The 18747-nt window shown below is 51.0% G+C and overlaps 1 protein-coding gene across 2 annotated transcripts; it reads left to right on the forward strand.

Moving 5' to 3' along the window:
* Positions 1-1296: 1296 nt before the first annotated feature.
* GTF2A2 (general transcription factor IIA subunit 2) lies at positions 1297-18347 on the forward strand. Of its 2 annotated transcripts, none has more exons than XM_029066545.2 (5): positions 1297-1388; positions 8938-9075; positions 11107-11211; positions 13893-14019; positions 18055-18347. In XM_029066545.2, exons 2-5 carry the CDS (start codon positions 9004-9006, stop codon positions 18078-18080), a joined length of 330 nt encoding a protein of 109 aa, XP_028922378.1. In that variant the 5' UTR covers positions 1297-1388; positions 8938-9003; the 3' UTR covers positions 18081-18347. The 2 variants fall into 2 exon arrangements, with proteins under 2 accessions (XP_028922378.1, XP_028922379.1); XM_029066546.2 differs by lacking the exon at positions 1297-1388 and adding an exon at positions 2729-2750.
* The last annotated feature ends 400 nt before the right edge of the window (positions 18348-18747 follow it).

Genomic DNA, 18747 nt, shown 5'->3' on the forward strand with positions numbered 1-18747 from the left:
CGGGCTTGGGAGTCAGAGGTCATGGGTTCGAATCCCGGCTCTGCCACTCGTCGGCTGTGTGACCGTGGGCAAGACACTTCACTTCTCGGGGCCTCAGTGACCTCATCTTTAAAATGGGGATGAAGACTGTGAGCCTCCCGTGGGACAACCTGATGACCCTGTATCCGCCCCAGTGCTCAGAAGAGGGCTTAGCACACAGTAAGCGTTTAACAAATAGGAGGAGGCAGCGTGGCTCCGTGGCAAGAGCCCGGGCTTGGGAGTCAGAGGCTGTGGGTTCTAATCCCAGTTCCGCCACTTGCCGGCCCTGTGACTGTGGGCAGGTCTCTTCACTTCTCTGTGCCGCAGATCCCTCATCTGTAAAATGGGGATGAAGGCCGTGAGCCCCACGGGGGAGGGCTTGGCACCGAGTAAGCGCTTAACAGATATGAGAAGCAGCCTGTTCCAGGAGCAAGAGCCCGGGCTTGGGAGTCAGGGGTCGTGGGTTCTCATGGTGACCTGGCCACTGGTCAGCCGTGTGACCTCGGGCAGGTCACTTCACCCCTCTGGGCCTCAGTTCCCTCAGCTGTAAAATGGGGATGAACAGTGCACAGAGTAAGCGCGGAAGAATAATAATAATAATGATGTTGGTATTTGTTAAGCGCTTACTATGTGCCAAGCACTGTTCTAAGCGCTGGGGTAGACATAGGGGAAATATGAGAAGCAGCGTGGCTCCGTGGCAAGAGCCCGGGCTTGGGAGTCAGAGGTCGTGGGTTCTCATGGTGACTTGGCCACTGGTCAGCCGTGTGACCTCGGACAGGTCACTTCACCAATCTGGGCCTCAGTTCCCTCAGCTGTAAAATGGGGATGAACAGTGCTGGGCACAGAGTAAGCGCGGAAGAAATATGAGCAGCAGTCTGGCTCCGTGGCAAGAGCCCGGGCTTGGGAGTCAGCGGTCGTGGGTTCACAGGGTGACTTGGTCACTGGTCAGCCGTGTGACCTCGGCCAGGTCACTTCACCAATCTGGGCCTCAGTTCCCTCAGCTGCAAAATGGGGCTGAAGGCCTTGAGCCCCGGGGGGGGGGGGTGTGGCCCAACCGCCCGCAAAGGCTGCCGGGACGGGGTGGGCGCCCCACCTCCTCCCGCCTCCCTCCTCTCGCGAGATGTGGCGGCGCGGCGGCCCCGCCCCCCCCCGCGCTCGGCTGGTGAAGGGGCGCGATGGCGTCACGTCCGGCGCGTCGCCTCCCGGCCCCGCCCCTGCTCCTGCCCGAAGCGGCGGCGGCGGCGGCGGCGGCGGCGGCGGCGGCAGCGGAGGAGGAGGAGGAGGAGAGGGAGGAGGTGGAGGTGGAGGTGGGCGGCGCGGACCCAGCCAGGCTGCGGCTCCGGTTCCGGCTCCGGCTCCGGCTCCGTCAGGTAATAAGGACGACGGTGTTTTGTGAGCGCTGGCCCTCGGTGGCGGGCTCCGGGACGGCGCGGGGCATGCCGGGACCCTGCTGCCCCCTCCCTTCCCACTCTCCTCCTTTCCCCTCCCCTCCCTTCTGCCCCCTCCCTCTCCCCCCCTTCCCCCCTCCCTCTCCCTTCCCCCTTCTTCCTGCCCTCCCCCCCTCCTCCTTTCCCCCCTCCCCCCTTCCCTTTCCCTCCTCCTCCCCCCCTCCTCCTCCCCCCCTCCTGCCCTTCCCCTCTCTCCCCTCCCCTCCTTCTCCCCTTTCTCCCCCCTTTCTCCCTCCTTCCCCCCCCTCCTCTCCCCCCTCCTCTCCCCCCTTTTCCTCCCCCCCTCCTCCCTCCCCCTCTCCCCTCCCCCTCTCCTTCTCCCTTCCCCTCTCTCCCCCCTCCCCTCCTTCTCCCCTTTCTCCCTCCTTTCTCCCTCCTCTCTCCCCCCTCCCCCCTTTTCCTCCCCCCCTCCTCCCCTCCCCCTCTCCCCTCCCCCTCCCTTCTTCTGTGTCCCCCTCCCCCCTTCCCTTTCTCCCCCCTTTCTCCCTCCTTCCCCCCCTCCTCTCCCCCCTCCCCTCCCCCCTTTTCCTCCCCCCTCCTCCCCTCCCTCTCTCCCCTCCCCTCCCTTCTTCTGTGTCCCCCTCCCCCCTTCCCTCTCCCCCCCTTCCTCCCTCTCCTCCCTTCCCTCTCCCCTTCCCCCTCCCTTCCCTTCCCCTCTCTCCTCCCCCTCCTCTTTCCCCTCCCCCCTTCTGCCCCTTCTCCCCTCCCCCCTCCCCCCCCCCACCCCCTTCTGCCCCTTGTCCGCTCCGTGACCTTGGCCAAGTCACTTCCCCGCTCGGGGGGGGGGGGGTGCCTCAGTGACCTCATCTCTCAAATGGGGACGGAGACCGACAGGGACCCCCTCACGGGGCAGGCCCTGGGTCCAACTCCATTTACTCCCATCCATCCCTCGGTTAAGCACCGTTCTAAGCCCCGGGGTAGACGCAGGGTCATCAGATGGGCCCACGCGAGGCTCACGGTCTTCATCCCCATTTTACAGACGAGGGAACTGAGGCCCAGCGAAGTGACTCGCCCAAGGTCGCGCAGCGGACAAGTGGCGGAGCCGGGATTGGAACTCAGGACCTCTGACTCCCAAGCCGGGCTCTTTCCGTTGAGCCGCGCCGCTTCTCTATCCACCCCAGCGCCTGGAAGATTGCCGGGCGCGTCGTGAGCGCTTAACCCGTCCCGTCGTCGTTAGTCGTTGAGCGCGTACCGTGTGCCGAGCGGCGGTTTAAGCGCTGGGCTAGATGCAGGGTGATGAGGTTGATCCCCGCGGGGCTCAGGGTCTCGAGCCCCATTTGACAGGTGAGGAAACCGAGGCCGGCCAAGTGGCCGGCCCCAGGTCGCGCGGCAGACGAGTCGGCGGGGCCGGGACTAGAACTCACGTCCTGTGACTCCCGAGCCCGGCCTCTTGCCGCCGAACCACGCCGCCTCTTAATAATGGCATTTATAACGATGATAATGGTATTTAAGCCCTTACTATGGGTCAGACGCCGTTCCGAGCACCGGGGTAGATACGGGGCGATCGGTTTGTCCCGGGTGGGGCTCACGGTCTTCGTCCCCATTTTCCAGATGAGGGAACCGAGGCCCGGAGAAGTGACGTGGCTTGCCCGAGGTCACACGGCAGACGGGTGGCGGAGCCGGGACTGGAACCCACGTCCTCCGACTCCCCGGCCCGGCCTCTTGCCGCCGAGCCGCGCTGCTTTTTAAGAATGGTCTTCTTCTAATGGCATTATAACGATGGCGTTCGTTAAGCGCCTGCTATGTACCAAGCACTCTCCTAAAAGCCGAGGTACATAGAGCGTGATCGGGAACGACGGCGACGGTATTTGTTGAGCGCTCACTACGTGCGGAGCGCTGATCTAAGCGCCGGTGGGGATACGAGTTGATCGGCTTGTCCCACGCGGGGCTCGCGGTCTTAGTCCCCGTTTTACAGATGAGATCACCGAGGCCCCCGAGAAGTGAAGCGGCTTGCCCGAAGTCACACAGCCGACCAGGCGTCCGTTCGCTCTTAGGTTGCGCTCCCGACCGCTTAGTGCGGCGCTTCGCGCACAGTAAGCGCTGAAGAAATGCGTTTGGAGTGCATAAAGGAGCAGTTTGGGATGCGGAAACCGTACTGACGATAATAATTAGTAATTATGGTATTTGTTAAGCGCTCGTTATGGGCAGAGCCCTCTTCTAAGCGCTGGGGGGGGGGGGGGATGCAGGGTCATCAGATTGTCCCACGTGGGGCTCACAGTTTTGTTTTTCAATCCCCATTTTTACAGATGAGGGAACTGAGGCCCGGAGAAGTGAAGTGACTTGCCCGAGGTCACACAGCTGACAAGTGGCGGAGTCGGGATTAGAACCCATAATAATAATAATAATAGTGATGTTGGTATTTGTTAAGCGCTTACTCTGTGCAGAGCACCGTTCTAAGCGCTGGGGGAGATACAAGGTCATCAGGTTGTCCCCTGTGGGGCTCTCAGTCTTCATCCCCATTTTCCAGATGAGGTCACTGAGGCCCGGAGAAGTGAAGGGACTTGCCCACGGTCACACGGCTGACAAGGGGCAGAGGCGGGATTAGAACCCATAATAATAATAATAATAATAATGTAGGTATTTGTTAAGCGCTTACTCTGTGCCGAGCACCGTTCTAAGCGCTGGGGGAGATACGGGGTCATCAGGTTGTCCCCTGTGGGGCTCTCAGTCTTCATCCCCATTTTCCAGATGAGGTCACTGAGGCCCAGAGAAGTGAAGGGACTTGCCCACGGACACACGGCTGGCAAGGGGCAGAGGCGGGGATTCGAACCCGCGACCTCTGACTCCCAAGCCCCGGCTCTTTCCACCGAGCCACGCTGCTTTCCAGTCACCGATCGCGCGATTAAAGGGTGTCTGTGTAGCCGCGGGAGTGATCGGTCAATCGATCGGTGGCATTTATCGATCGCTGGGCGGGTGCGGAGCAGCGGACTAAGCCCTGGGGAAGTGATTAAAGGGCGTCTGTGTAGCCGGGTGAGTGATCGGTCAATCGATCGGCGGTATTTATCGATCACTTGGCGGGTGCGGAGCACTTTGCTTTCTTCACATTATTTTTGACGCACTTACGCCGCGCCAGGCCCGTACTAAGCGCTGCGGTAGATGCAAGCTAATCGGTCTGAACGCAGTCCACGTCCCACACGGGGCTCGGTTTTAATCCCCTAAACTGTTGTGCTAAACCCCCGGGAGGGGACAGCGCAAAAGAATTAGACGCCTTCCCGCTCCTAACGGTCTAGAGGAAGCGTCAGGGTAGTAAAGAGAGTGAGCAATTGAATGCGCAGATATACAGAAGTGCTGAGGAGGTGTATAAATACATAATACTAAGAATGATAATGGTGGTATGTGTTAAGCGCTTACTCTGTGCTAGACGCTACCCAGCGTCGGAGCAGATGATGATGTTGGTCTTGGCTAAGCGCTTACTATGTGCGGAGCACTGTTGTAAGCGCTGGGGTAGACACAAAGGAATCAGGTTGTCCCACGTGGGGCGCACAGTCTCCATGCCCATTCGACAGATGAGGTAACCGAGGCCCAGAGGAGCGAAGTGACTCGCCCAGAGTCACGCAGCTGACAAGTGGCGGAGCCGGGATTCGAACCCATGAGCCCTGACTCCAAAGCCCCGGGCTCTTTCTACTGAGCCACGCTGCTGATCGGATTGGACCCCGTCCAGATGGCCCGCGGGGCTCACGGTCTCAATCCCCATTTTCCAGGTAAGCGAGGCCCAGAGAAAAGTGTCTTCTTCCCCCCCCCAGGGTCACGCAGCAGACGAGGAGGCGGAGCTGGGATTAGAACCCAGGTCCTCCCGACTCCCAGGAAGCGCCGAGAGGGGCCGGTGCGTTGACGCGGATTGGTAGCGTCGGGAGTTGAGCGGGGAAAGCTTCCTGGGGGAGGCGGAAATTTCGGTGGCCTTGGAAGATGCGGGAGGTCCGTATGGTGATGGATTGATGGGGCGGAGAGGAAAGACGAAATTTTTAGGCTGGAGGAACCCCGGCGCGGGCGAGAGGTCAGAAGCGAGTGAGTCGCGAGCGGAGTCCGACTCGAAGGCGAGGTGGGAGACGGGAAAAGCAGCGAAGCCGTGTGGTCTCGCGGAAGGAGCGTGGGCCGGGGAGGCGGGATCTGGGTTCTACGTGCGCGCGCGAGAAGGAGAGAGGGGAGGGGAAAAGAAGGCTTGATAAGCCTTTACCACTTTAGCGGGTGCTTTTCGTCAAATCCCGGGGTAGGGAAACCATCATCCAATCCGCCCCACTCCCCATTTCACCATCCACCACCCCTAAAGATGGTATCTTACCTCATTTTATGGATCATAATCATAACGTTGGTATCTGTTAAGCGCTTCCTATGCGCCGAGCACGGTTCTGAGCGCTGGGGGAGATCCTGGGTCATCAGGTTGTCCCCGGTGAGGCTCGCGGTCTTCGTCCCCGTTTTGCAGATGAGGGAACTGAGGCCCAGAGAATTGAAGCGACTTGCCCGCCGTCACCCAGCTGACAAGCGGCAGAGCTGGGATTCGAACCCATGACCTCTCGCTCCCAAGCCCGGGCTCTTTCCGCGGAGCCACGCTGCTCCTCTTCACGGATCAGAGCAGCAGCAGCAGAGCCTGGTAGCCAGGCGTCGGGCCTGGGAGTCGGAGGGACCTGGGTTCCGATCCTGCCTCCTCCGCCTGTCTGCTGCGTGACCTTGGGTAAATCAGTTCGCTTTTCTGGGCTTCAGAAATACAGACGTAGAAATTCCGAAAATTCAGAAAAAGGGAAATTGAGAAATACCTCGTCTGTGTAATGGGGATTAAGACCGAGCCCCGTATGGGACGCGGACCGTGTTCGGACTGATTGGCTCGCGTCTACCGCGGCGCTCAGTACGTGCCTGGCACGGCCTAAGTGCTTAAAAACTAATGTAAAAAAAGGAAATGAGCTTAAGGAAATGTCACCCGGCAGATCAGTGGCAGAGGTTGGGATCAGAGCCCAATCTGCACCGGACCAAGTGACCTCTAGATGGTTTCATGGGAGGCTTTTTTCTTTCTGCTGGTCAGATGGTTCGGTGAAAGATTTTGGATTGATAAATGCGATTGACAGCGGAGAGAGAAGGGCCTGTGGAGGAATGGCCCAGATCATCTTAACCAGTTATTTGGTGGCAGACGAGGAAGAAGTAAGGAAACTCACGTCTTGCTCAATTGAGAGCCCGTATCGCGGGTAATTGAGAGATGTGGGTGTTTATTAAGGAAAAGTCAAAGACCCTGCAACTCCTTAACCGTGGCTAAGACGCCGTGGTGTTTTCCTCATCTCCGAAAGTGGCTAAAGCAACGATTCTCCAGCGTCCCTCGGGAATATCTTTCTTGGAGGCTCACTTTTATGGCGTCTTGGAATACACCTGCTCTCTTGATTTAGGAATTAAATTAGCATGTGAAATGAAGGCTAGATGTTTCGGTTAAAAGCTGAGCTAGAGAAAATGAGATTACACAGCGAGTTTTAGGAAATAAGGAGCAGGCGTGGATCTCACACGCCTGGCCAGGTGAATCAGAGAGCGGAATGGGGGCGACAGTTCAGGAGCGGATCGGCCGGCGATTTTTCATCTCAGCCCGTCCGCTAAGATGTTGGCTCGGCCTGGCGAGAGGGAACAGAGGGTTCCTCCCCTCGACGTATCTAGCAGATGCGTTCTCCAAGCAGGCTTGGATGGGAGAGCCACCACCCAGGGAGTTGGGGAGGAAAGGAAGGGAGGTGGAGGGAGGAAATAATAGGGGTCTCTCTTCCCTCCTCAAGACTCTCCTTTTCCCACAGTTGGTCGCAGTTAAGGCGTGGCTTAATGATTGTGAATATCGAGGGACAGTGCTTGAGGAAAGGATTTGCCCATCAAAGGAGTCGGAAGGGTGGCCAGTTTGTAATGTTGGAAAGAGAGGGTAAGCTTCGTAGAGAAGTTGAGCCAAACCTCTTTCGAGTTCAGCCGCAGCACGTCCGTGTGCCCCGTAGCGGATCATCGGCTGAGGTGTGACAGCCATGTATTGGACCGAGTTCATCAGGATCTCCCGAAGCCACAGTTGAAGAGGCCAGAGGCGTACGCAGTGTGCTTGAGGTTTCTCAACCGATCTGAGGGTTCGGGTGGCCCCACGCTATGTATTTCCCTGCTCCGTTCAGCTGGGTTTTAGGGGGTGGGCGATCAGGCAGATGCGACTTGAGCTTCAGGTGGCTCGACAGAAGTGCGCAGCTGGGTGGGGGGCTCGGGGGGGGGGGGCCAACACGCGGGCTCTGCTGCTAACCAGGTTCGTACACCGTATTTCAGTCATGGGTTGCGTGATTGAACCCGTGATTCAAACGAAGCAGCGCGGCTCAGTGGAAAGAGCCCGGGCTTCGGAGTCAGAGGGCACGGGTCCGACTCCCGGCTCTGCCGCTTGTCAGCTGTGGGACCGTGGGCGAGTCACTTCACTTCTCTGGGCCTCAGTGACCTCGTCTGTCAAACGGGGCTTAACTGTGAGCCTCCCGTGGGACAGCCTGATGACCCTGTATCTCCCCCAGCGCTTAGAACAGTGCTCTGCACCTACTAAGCGCTTAACAAACACCGACATCGTTATTAGTGTTGTTGGGGGGGGGTGTCCGTCTGGTCTACCGTATAGCCGGGCAACTGAAGTAGCCTCGGTTCTCTTAAATACGTTCCGAGACCGAGCCGACTGTAAATTCGTCTTGGCCGGGCCATTTGAAATGTGATGGTAACAGAGCCGTCTAAGTCCGAAGCGATCGATCGTATTTATTGAGTGCTCGTTTTGTGTAGAGCACTGTATTAAGCTCTTGGGAGAGTACAGTGTAGTAGATTTAGTAGACAGGTTCCCTGCCCTCAAGGAGCTCACGGGCTGGGAGGGGAGACGGACTTTTAAACTGAGTAAGTCCCGGAGAGCTGAGGGTGGGGTGAATCAAGGGAACCAGTCCTAGCACTCCATCCTCTGCCCAGAATCGAATGTCTCTAAACTACCTCCTAAATTAATTTATAGTAACGGGAAACCCCCAGTTTCTGTGCAGAAAGAACTCATGTGTAGCAAAGGAGAACTAATGTACGGTGGGAAGCGGCGTGCCCTAATGAAAGAGCACGGGTTTGGGAGTTGGAGGCCCTGGGTTCTAATCCCGGCTCCGCCACTTACCTGCTGTGTGATCTCGGGCACTCTTCACTCCTCTCTGCCTCAGTTCCCTCATCTGCAAAAGGGGGATTCAGTACCCGTTCTTTTCCTACTTAATCTGTTAGCCCCGTGTGGGGCCTGAATATCCTATATCTATCCCAGCGCTTAGTACGGTGTTTGGCACAGAGAGCCACAGTTATTAAGTAGAATTATCAATCAGTGGCATTTATTGAGTGCTTACTCGCTGCAGAGCATTGTACTGAAACCTTGGGGAGGTACAGCACGGGAAGTTGGTAAGACCCGGTCTTTACAGTATGTGATGTGATGAACGATACGCTCATTTGTTCCAGATGTCCCGTTGGTTAACTACGGCTTGATGTTCTTTAGGGCCTCGATGAATGCCTGATACCTGGATGAAAAGCAAATAAACATCTCCATTCTTCATCTCAAGCCATGGCCTATCAGCTATACCGAAATACTACTTTGGGAAACAGCCTGCAGGAGAGCCTCGATGAGCTCATACAGGTAGGATGGGAGTCATCAGAAGAACACTTCATTTTGTAGTTATTTTTTTATAATCGGTTAAACGGGAAGAAAGTTTGGTCTGGTGGAAAGAAAAAAAAACCAGAGGCCTAGGATCCAGGATGCTTGCAAGGTAATCTTCATTCAGTCTTTATTGAGTACCTACTGTGTGCAGAGCACTGTACCGTGCGCTTGGGAGAGTAACAATAAACTGACACACTCCCTGCCTAGGATGAGCTGACCCGTTTTGTGACTTCAAGCAAATAACCTTTCTGTGTGGGCAGGGATCATGCCTAGCAATTCTCCCAAGACCTAGACAGTGCTCTGCAGTTAGTAAGCGCTCAGTAAATTCTGCTGGTTGAGTGGGTAAGGATGTTATGAGCTTAAATTGAGACAACTGATGTAAAATTTCTTTGGAAAAAATTGAAGGGCAGAAAAATTCAATTATGTGTAATTCGTTCTTTCAGTTGTATTTATTGAGCGCTTACCGTGTGCAGAGCACTATACTAAGCGGTTGGAAAGAACGATTCAGCAGTAGAGAGACAATCCCTGCCCACCCCAGATTCATATCTGTGAATTTCTGGTAGTTTAGTGCAAAAGCCCAGGGTGAGAACTATAAAATGTGAATTTTACTAGTGACTCTGCTGTTGACGGACCTTGGGAAAGTGGCTTCATTTCTCTGTCTTTCTGTCATTTTTATGTGTCTTTATTTCTCTAATCTAAATGAAGTTGTTCATCTCTATCCTTCCTTACACCAAAGGGATTCTATGAGGATACAATTTAATAACCAGAAAAGTGCTTTAAATTCTTAGGAAGATAGGAACTACATAAATATGAGGGGTGTTTTTCATTTTAATCATTATTATTATTCTTGATCCAAAAAAGAAATCAAGTGTCCCATTTAAGAGGAAGGCCTGAGAATCCGTTAAAGTGATCAGCTCAACTGGGATAAAACTTGCAGTTTCCAAAGCTTTTTTCCCCCGCCCAAACTAAATAAATTCTGCTAGAATAGTCATTCTGTCATTACAGTGGGGCGTATAGTTTTCAACTTTCTCATCATTGTGTGGTTCTTGGGTTTCAGCAGCTCTTAGATCAGATTTCTTTCTCAGTGTGGGCAAGCTTGCAGAGTAGGAGAGTAATAATCCTGACACCTGAACACTGAAATCACATTTTCAGGATACTGATACCAAGATCAGAGCACAAATCTAGAAACTTCTCTTCAGTTTACCGCTACATATATGTCATAGCATGTTGGCAGTTTCATTTAGGGTCAAAGTTTTAAATGCACTTTGCACTGGTGGAGAAATGATGGAGAGGCTTTTCTCTGCTGAAAATCAATCGGTAGCATTTATTGAGTGCTCTCTGGAGAGCACCGTACTAAGCGTTTGGGAGGATGCAATAGGATTCGTAGACAGGATCCCTGTTCTCAAGTAGTTTACAATCTGGCGGGTGGAAGGAACCGGCCCAAGGCAGCTGTAGCAGAAAAGTTGCCAAAAGTGGGAAATCGATCAACTTGATTTTTGAGCTAAGAGAAAGAAGGCTGTTACATTTGTTTCTATATTTTACTTTTAAGTCACGTCGGTAGAAAAATTAAAGATATTTCCTCTTTGAAAATAACAAGCCACCAAGATTACTTGCATTTTTTTCTAGTTTCCCGGAGACCAGGGATGACGGAACTCTAGGATTTGGGTCAAATTTAGCTCCCTACTCTGCCCAGTACAGCTCCTCTAACGTAAAGGATCGGTCTCCTTAGGAGTCTGCGCGTCCCCAACGGTTATTAAGGGTGACAGATATCTCTCCTTGAAACACTATCGTGCCAACTCCTTCTCCCCCCGCCCTTCCACCCGTTCAGTCTTTCAGAAGTGGGCATTCTACAACCCACCGGGCACCGTCATTTATTTCCAGTGGTCATCAACAAACCACAAACAAACATTTGGGCATCCTTGATATTTCTCCGCCTTGGTTTGATTCGTTCACTTGTTCGTTTATCATATTTTGCAGTATTGTAAAATGAAATGTCCCTTTCACTCATAGTCTCAGCAGATCACGCCTCAGCTTGCTCTTCAAGTTCTGCTGCAGTTTGACAAGGCTATAAATTCAGCACTGGCCCAGAGAGTCAGGAATAGAGTCAACTTCAGGGTAAGGTTACTTCGTCTTGACTTAGACCGTCATTTTTGCCTTTCAGGGTAGATTCCGCGTCGCGTGGAAGGAACGTGGCCCGGGGGAAAGTGCACAGGTCCGAGAGTCACAGGATCTGGGTTCCAGTCCCGGCCCTGCCACGTGCCTGATGTGTGACCTTGATCAAGTCACTTAACTGCTCTCTGCCTTAGTTTTCTCTACTGTAAAATCCTACTTGGGTGGTGAGCCCCGTGTAGGACAGGGACTGAGTCTCACCTGATTATCTTATACCCATCCAGTGCTTACGAACGGTGCTTCACTGACAGTAGACACTTAGCCAGTGCCGTAATTATCATCATCATGAAATCGCATCCTTTTCATGTAAGGGCCACCGCGGCATTCCCGGGTGATTTAACTTCAGGATGGAACAAGCCGTGATTCCCCCAAAATACATTTGAAACTTATTCTGTTTCACGTCTGACAGCATTGAGTACTTAACTGTGTGCAAAGCACTGTTCTAAGCGCCCGGGGGAAGGAGCAGCACATGGCTCAGTGGAAAGAGCCCGGGTTTGGGGGTCAGAGGTCGTGGGTTCGAATCCCCGCTCCCCCACTTGTCAGCTGTGTGACCGTGGGCAAGTCACTTCACTTCTCTGGGCCTCAGTGACCTCATCTACAAAATGGGGATTAAGACGCTGAGCCCCACGTGGGACGACCTGATTCCCCCGTGTCTACCCCAGCGCTTAGAACAGCGCTCTGCACATAGTAAGCGCTTAACAAATACCAACATTATCATTATTATTATTAGTGGAACGAAAATGAACCCAGAGTCAGAGGACCTGAGTTCTAATTCTGACTCTGCCACGTGCTTGCTGGGGGACCTCGAGCAAGTTACTTCTTTTCTGTGCCTCACTTCCCTCATCTGTGAAATGGGGCTGAATTACCTGGTCTCCCCCCTGCTTAGATTGTGAACCCTCTGTGGAACAAGAACTGTGTCCGACTACCGCCTCCTTTATCTCCCTGGATTTGAATTTGCAAAAGGAGGGAGGAGTGGTAGAGACGGCTCCTGGAAGCCAACCAGAGAAATTGACCAATTCAGATTTGCCGTCTTTAGTACCCAGCGTCGATTTTTGTTTTCCATTTATGTCATTTGTTAAGCACTTGCTATGTGCTTGGCGCCGCTTGCCAGCTGTGTGACTTTGGGCCAGTCACGTAACTTCTCTGTGCCTCAGTCCCCTCATCTGCAAAATGGGGGTGAAGACTGTGAGCCCCACGTGGGACAACCTGATCACCTCGTATCCCCCCCAGCGCTTAGAACAGTGCTTTGCCCATAGTAAGCGCTTAACAAATACCACCACCACCATTATTATTATTATTATTACTATGCACTGGGGTAGATTCAAGATAATCAGGTTGGATAAGGTCCCTGTCCCACACCAGGCTCACAGTCCAAGTTGGAGAGAAGAGGATTTAATCCCCATTTTACCAATGAGGCAACTGAGGCACAGAGAATAATCAAGTTGGTATTTGTTAAGCGCTTACTATGTGCGGAGCACTGTTCTAAGCGCTGGGGTAGACACGGGGGAATCAGGTCGTCCCACGTGGGGCTCACCGTCTTAAGCCCCATTTTGTAGATGAGGTCACTGAGGCCCAGAGAAGTGAAGTGACTTGCCCACGGTCACACAGCTGACAAGGGGCAGAGCCGGGATTCGAAGCCGTGACCTCTGACTCCAAAGCCCGAGCTCCTGCCGCTGAGCCACGCAAGCGAAGCGACTTGCCCCAGGTCACAGAGCAGACAAGTGGCGGAGTCGGTCCCCTCGTCTACCAGCCAACCATAAATGAGTCTCTTAGTCTGTTGATGTTGTGGTGTAACCGTCATCTCGGAGCGGACCGTATCGTATCGGTACATGCGAACTGGAAACCTAATGGAAATATGTGGTAAAGGCAATTTTGGGTGAGGTTAAAAGAAAATCAAATGAGTGCTCCAAGTTCAGTAGTTAAAGATGCAGACGATACTGTGGTCTCAGCATTTTGCAGATTTTTCGGGAAGGTGCTGGATAGAAAGTGGAGCGGGTGAAATTGCAGTCCCCCACAAATTCAGGATCTCTTCTCGCACCGTTCATACTCCTGTCAGCAAACGAGAAGCACTCCCAACTGGATAATGTGACTTCATTTCCTAATGCTGCCTCTGGTAAACATTCAAGGATTCTCTAATTACAGTCTTTTTACGAAGAGGGTCCGAAAGCACATTCACCGAGAGTAAGAATTCTTACGTGAACTTTTACTTGACAGCCACATGAGGGCATTCAAAATGCGTGGTAGTGAGCTAGGATTCCCATAGAAGTTGGGGAATTGTCCCCATTTTCCCTGGGTTTATGTGTAATGGCTTTTGTACATTAGCCAACAAGTGAATCGGGAACAATTAATTTTGAATCATTTCCTTCGGGTAATGTACAGCTAGGGTGGTGGCCCAGTTTTAGAATTGAAACCTGAGAAAACCATCTGTGTCTCCAGAAACTTGTGGCGGAGTTTTAGAAGTGGATGATAGGTGTTAGAGTTGAAAACAGTTATCCTAAAATTCCACTGATGCTTTGCTAAAATATCAGAATGTCTTTGTAGGTGATTATAAGTGGCCACTCTGAAAATGAAGATGGACTGAAGAATCATTTCTCATGCTGTGTGATTGCATTTTCTTCTATTTCAAGGGCTCCCTAAATACCTACAGATTCTGTGATAATGTGTGGACTTTTGTACTGAACGATGTTGAATTCAGAGAGGTGACAGAGCTTGTCAAAGTGGATAAAGTCAAAATTGTAGCCTGTGATGGAAAAAGTAAGTGTAACGAACTCTTCCAATTTTATAACCATCTGTGAAACAGGTTCCTTGAGATCCGACTTGTCTCTCTTCTCTGTCGTTAGAAATCCCTTGGTTCCGTATCCCATAAATTATGCCAGAGGGTGTTCCCCGAAACCGGGGTAGGCGGGTGGGATGGAAGAGGAAGAGGAGCAGAACTGATTGAAAATGAAGCTGCGCACACACTCTCCCTCTCTCTCTCAGTGGAAAGAGCCAGGGCTTGGGAGTCCGAGGTCATGGGTTCGAATCCCGGCTCTGCCACTTGGCGGCTGTCTGACTGTGGGCGAGTCACTTCACTTCTCTGGGCCTCAGTTCCCTCATCTGTAAAATGGGGATTAACTCTGAGCCTCCCGTGGGACAACCTGATTACCCTGTTTCTACCCCAGCGCTTAGAACAGTGCTCGGCACATAGTAAGCGCTTAACAAATACCAACATCATTATTTCTCCCCCCACCCCCTTTATCTGCTCATAATGATCTTTAAAGGCTACGCAGTCAAACAGGCCAAGTTCTGAATATGAAATGAGAAGTAGCTTGGTCTGGTGGGAAGAGCCCAGGCCTGGGTTCTAATCCTGGCTCTGCCGCTCATCTGCTGTGTGACCTTGGGAAAGTCTCTTCTGCGTGCCTCAGTTATCTCATCTGTGAAGTGGGGATTAAAGCTATGAGCCCTGAGTGGGGCCTGGACAGGGTCCAACCTGATTAGCTTGTATCTACCCCAGCCTGGCGCGTAGTAAGTGCTTAACGAATACCATTTAGAAAACAAACCGAAAAAACCCAAGTCCGCAGACCTGAATTTTCCTCAGCTCAGATTTCCATTCTTAAAACGTATCAAAGATTCAGTCTTCTGAATTTGAAGGTCTAGTTGGATGTTGGTGGAATAGGCTTGTCATCATATATGTATGGAAGTCTATGACCCCCTCATTTCATATATTCCAAATAAGGTATGCTTTTTCAGATTGTAAAGTAATTCAGGATTGATTTTTTTTTTAAAAAAACAACAACGATTTAAATTTAGCATTTTTGAGTTGTTCAGGGGTGGGGGGGGTGGCAAACCCTGTGAAATGGGCAATGGGGCAGCAGGGGAGGGTGGCAGTTATCGACCTAGGGCGACGGGGAAAGGTGTTTGTAGGGCAGGGAAGTGTCGGGAATTATTGCTGCCATTTAGATGCTACCTAACTAACGAAAGCCTTCCTTGGGGTGGAAGGAAAGCCTTGCTGCTGTTCTTTCCCTCCAGCTTCCTGCCCCCAGGGGCTGCTCCCTCATGGAGGTATCCTTCCTCCTCCGAGGTGGTGTCGGTTGTAATAGTAATGGTATTTATTAAGGGCTCATTGTATGCAGAACAGTCTCTGGGAGAGTGTCCATAGGTGAGAATTAGACATGGTTTCTGTTCCTCGTGGGGTTTACAATTTAAGGGAAGGGGAAAAGAGGGAAGGAGACAAATAAGGGGGTGGGAGAAGGAGCAGATGGCAAGCGGAAGAAGCTGCCCGGCTCCCAGACGTTCCGTACCACCCACCAATAATCTATTTTTTTTTTTGGTTTTTTTGGTGACCCGATTATAATCAAAATAGAGGGGGTATTTGAAGAGTTTTGTTTCCCCATGGTAAAGTTAACCATTTTGATTTTAGAACAGATGTGTTTTCTCCACTCAACTCCTTGGCATTTTCCCACTTTCAGTCGGTTTTATTTTTTTAACTTAGCTATGGTTTGATCAGGTTTGGGTTCATATGAGCAATGGTATAGAAATATTCCACAATAACCGCACCCGAATCGGGCAGAATGAGATGACCCCATGAAGGTGAGCACAGAGCTTTGACCGTGTGGTCTGGGCCCACCGAGGTAAGAAGAAACGAGCGATCATTAAATGAAGGAAATGGTCCACTCGAAAGGAGAGGGTCTCTCTGACCCTGACAGTCGCAACCAACTCTAAACTCTTACGAAAACAATTACTCCCAAGAATTTTAGGCACAGGTGGCTTTTCTTGAATGTTAGGCAAACAATTCTTTTAAATTCATTTGTTTTCCTGCCGGTTGTGCGTATGACAACAGACCATTCATTCTCTTCGAGGTTATGTTGAAATAATTGTCTTGGTACTCTTATCCCTCTGGTGGGGGCAAACTAAAGATCCTTGACCAGAATTTCTGCAGTGATTCCAGCATTCGATCGCCCCATTTCTATATTAGCAAAACCGTTTGGTGTGTGTGAGCTGAGTTGATTAGGATCATGTTAAGGTTTTATTGTGGTTTCTTTTCTGGGGGAAAAGTCAGTTGATGTGGACTGAATTGTTAAAAATAGACATGTAAAGATTTAGCTCAAAAAAGAAAGTTAAGACCTCTGTTAGGCCTGGCTAAAGTTTAGAAAATGTAGATGTAAAATGTAGAAAAAATAATGTCCACCGTATATTTGACGTAACACTCCTGAGTTGCCCGTGGGTTTCATCGTTTTCTCATAAGTATGCCATTCTGGCTCTCAGGTTAAGTTGCGAGAGGTAGAAGAAAGAGAAAAAGTTAAGTATTACAGTGTTGGCATAACATTAAGGGTAGGTACGGTGTGACAAGCTTGATCCACCTAATTCAATTATTCTGACCCTCCCTCCCCCCGATTATAAATCCCGGGAAGGTAGGAGAGCAAAGCACAGTGGACTTTAATAAACTAAAGAAGGAGAATGTCATAAATTGGTTCATGCATAAATTCATTCAATTGTATGTACTGAGCTCCTCATTCAGTCATATTCGAGTGCTTACTGTATGCAAAGCCCTATACTAAATACTTGGGAGAGTACAATACAACAATAAACAGACCTATTCCCTGCTCACCATGACGTTCCTATACTAAACGCAGGGGAGAGTACAGAATACCAGACACATTCCCTGCCCACAACAAGCTGACAGTCTAGAGAGGGAGACATATTAAAATACATTAATAAATTACCGATAGGTACATTAGTGCTGTGGGGCTGGGAGGGGGAATGAATGAAGGGAGCAAGTCAGGGAGGTGCAGAACGGAGTGGGAGAAGAGGGAAGGTGGGTTTAGTCAGGGAAGGCCTCTTGGATTAGATGCGCCTTCTTTAAGGCTTTGGACGGCGGGGAGAGTAATTGTCCGTCGGATTTGAGAAGGGAGGGTGTTGCAGGCCGGAGCCAGGACGTGGGCTGGGGGTTGTCGGAGAGCTAGATGAGATGGAGGTACAGTGAGAAGGTCAGCGTTAGAGGGGCAAAGTGAGTGAGCTGGGTTGTAGTAGGAGAGTAGTGAGGTGAGGTAGGAGGGGGCAAGGTGACTGAGGGCTTGAAAGCCAATGTTAAGGAGTTTCTGTTTAACGCGGAGGTGGATGGGCGACCGCTGGAGTTCCTTGAGGAGTGGGGAAATGTCCTGAGGGTTTTTGTAGAAAAATGATCCAGGCAGCAGAGCGAAGTATGGACTGGAGTGGGGAAAGACGGGAAGCTGGGAGGTCAGTGAGGAGGTGGGCGGAGTAATCAAGGTGGGAAGGGGTGAGTGATTGGATTAACATGGCAGCAGTTTGGAGAAAATTTGAGCGATGCTGTGAAGGCGGAACCGAAAGGATTCAGTGATGGGTTGAATGAGAGAGTCTAAGCATGTCAAGTATAATGCCAAGGTCATGGGCTTGTGAGATAGGAAGGCTGGTGGTGCTGTCTACAGTGATGGGAAAGCGAAGGGGTCTCTATGGGAAGATAAAGAGTTCTGTTTTGGACATATTAAGGTTGGGGCGACGGCGGGGACATCCGAGTAGAGGTGGTTTTCACCTGTGGAATGAAAAGCTAGGGATCAATTAAGTAATGCCCTCCCTCTACCTTCTTTCTTGAATTCTCTCCTTAGTTGCGTTTTTTTATACAAAGGAAATTTGTTTCAAGTTCAGTTACTTTTCTGAGTTCAGTGAGATTTAAGCTTTAGTATTTCTAAATGATGAAATTTTGAATTTCTCAGAAAAGCCCTCAATGTGAAAATCAAATGGACTTAGTGCTAATTTAATCTGCAATGTTTAACATTCTGTTTTCTTTTTTAGACACTGGCTCCAATACTGCAGAATGAATAGAAAAGTGGTTTATTGATTGCCATTTTATGTTGCTATGTGACACTTTCCGGAGAGAAGCATGGAAGAGACTGTTTTTATTTATTCTAGCAACACAGACACGAGCACACTGCTAGGCTACAAGAATGCCAGTAGGAAGAAGCATATAACTATAGTGTCCCGAGTACTTTTTGTGGCATGGAAAAAACATTACTTTTTTAAATGACAAATCAAATGTTGTTGCCTTGTTCTTGAAAATTTTCTTTAATAAACTCTTATTTAAAAAACTTGGGTGTTGTGAAAATTATTGAAATACCTAAAATGCACAGGAAGACATTCTATGAATTTCTTCACTACAAATGGAATTATAGTGATTATTGCTTAATTACATCCGTCGTCATTTCTACGAAAGGTTCCACAGAGGCATAATCAAACTGAGGGTAATTTAGAGTGAAACAGTCATCTTATTTTTGGAGTAAAAGCAATTAAGTACGCAAACAGTTGAGTGGCGGATACCTTGCATTTTCTCATTTCTCATGATAAAGCACTCTCGGCGGCGGTAACGTTTTTATATCTGAAATTGCAGGGCTTCCAACTCAGCGATCTTATTTTCCCAAGCACACAAAGAGCCCCGTTCCGTTCCCCCCGATAACTTTGTTGATGAGTACGGTCCGGTAGGGGACACAG

The sequence above is a fragment of the Ornithorhynchus anatinus genome, chromosome 5 (assembly GCF_004115215.2).
Source record: "Ornithorhynchus anatinus isolate Pmale09 chromosome 5, mOrnAna1.pri.v4, whole genome shotgun sequence".
In the NCBI taxonomy this organism is placed as follows: domain Eukaryota; kingdom Metazoa; phylum Chordata; class Mammalia; order Monotremata; family Ornithorhynchidae; genus Ornithorhynchus; species Ornithorhynchus anatinus.

What these genes read in the sequence shown, in the direction of transcription:
- GTF2A2 (XM_029066545.2), top strand. Translation starts at nt 9,004, where the DNA reads ATGGCCTATCAGCTATACCGAAATACTACTTTGGGAAACAGCCTGCAG. An exon ending in GGAATAGAGTCAACTTCAGG is followed by an intron (nt 11,212 to 13,892) that starts GTAAGGTTACTT and finishes TTCTATTTCAAG; the next exon opens with GGCTCCCTAAATACCTACAG. An exon ending in TGTAGCCTGTGATGGAAAAA is followed by an intron (nt 14,020 to 18,054) that starts GTAAGTGTAACG and finishes TTTCTTTTTTAG; the next exon opens with ACACTGGCTCCAATACTGCA.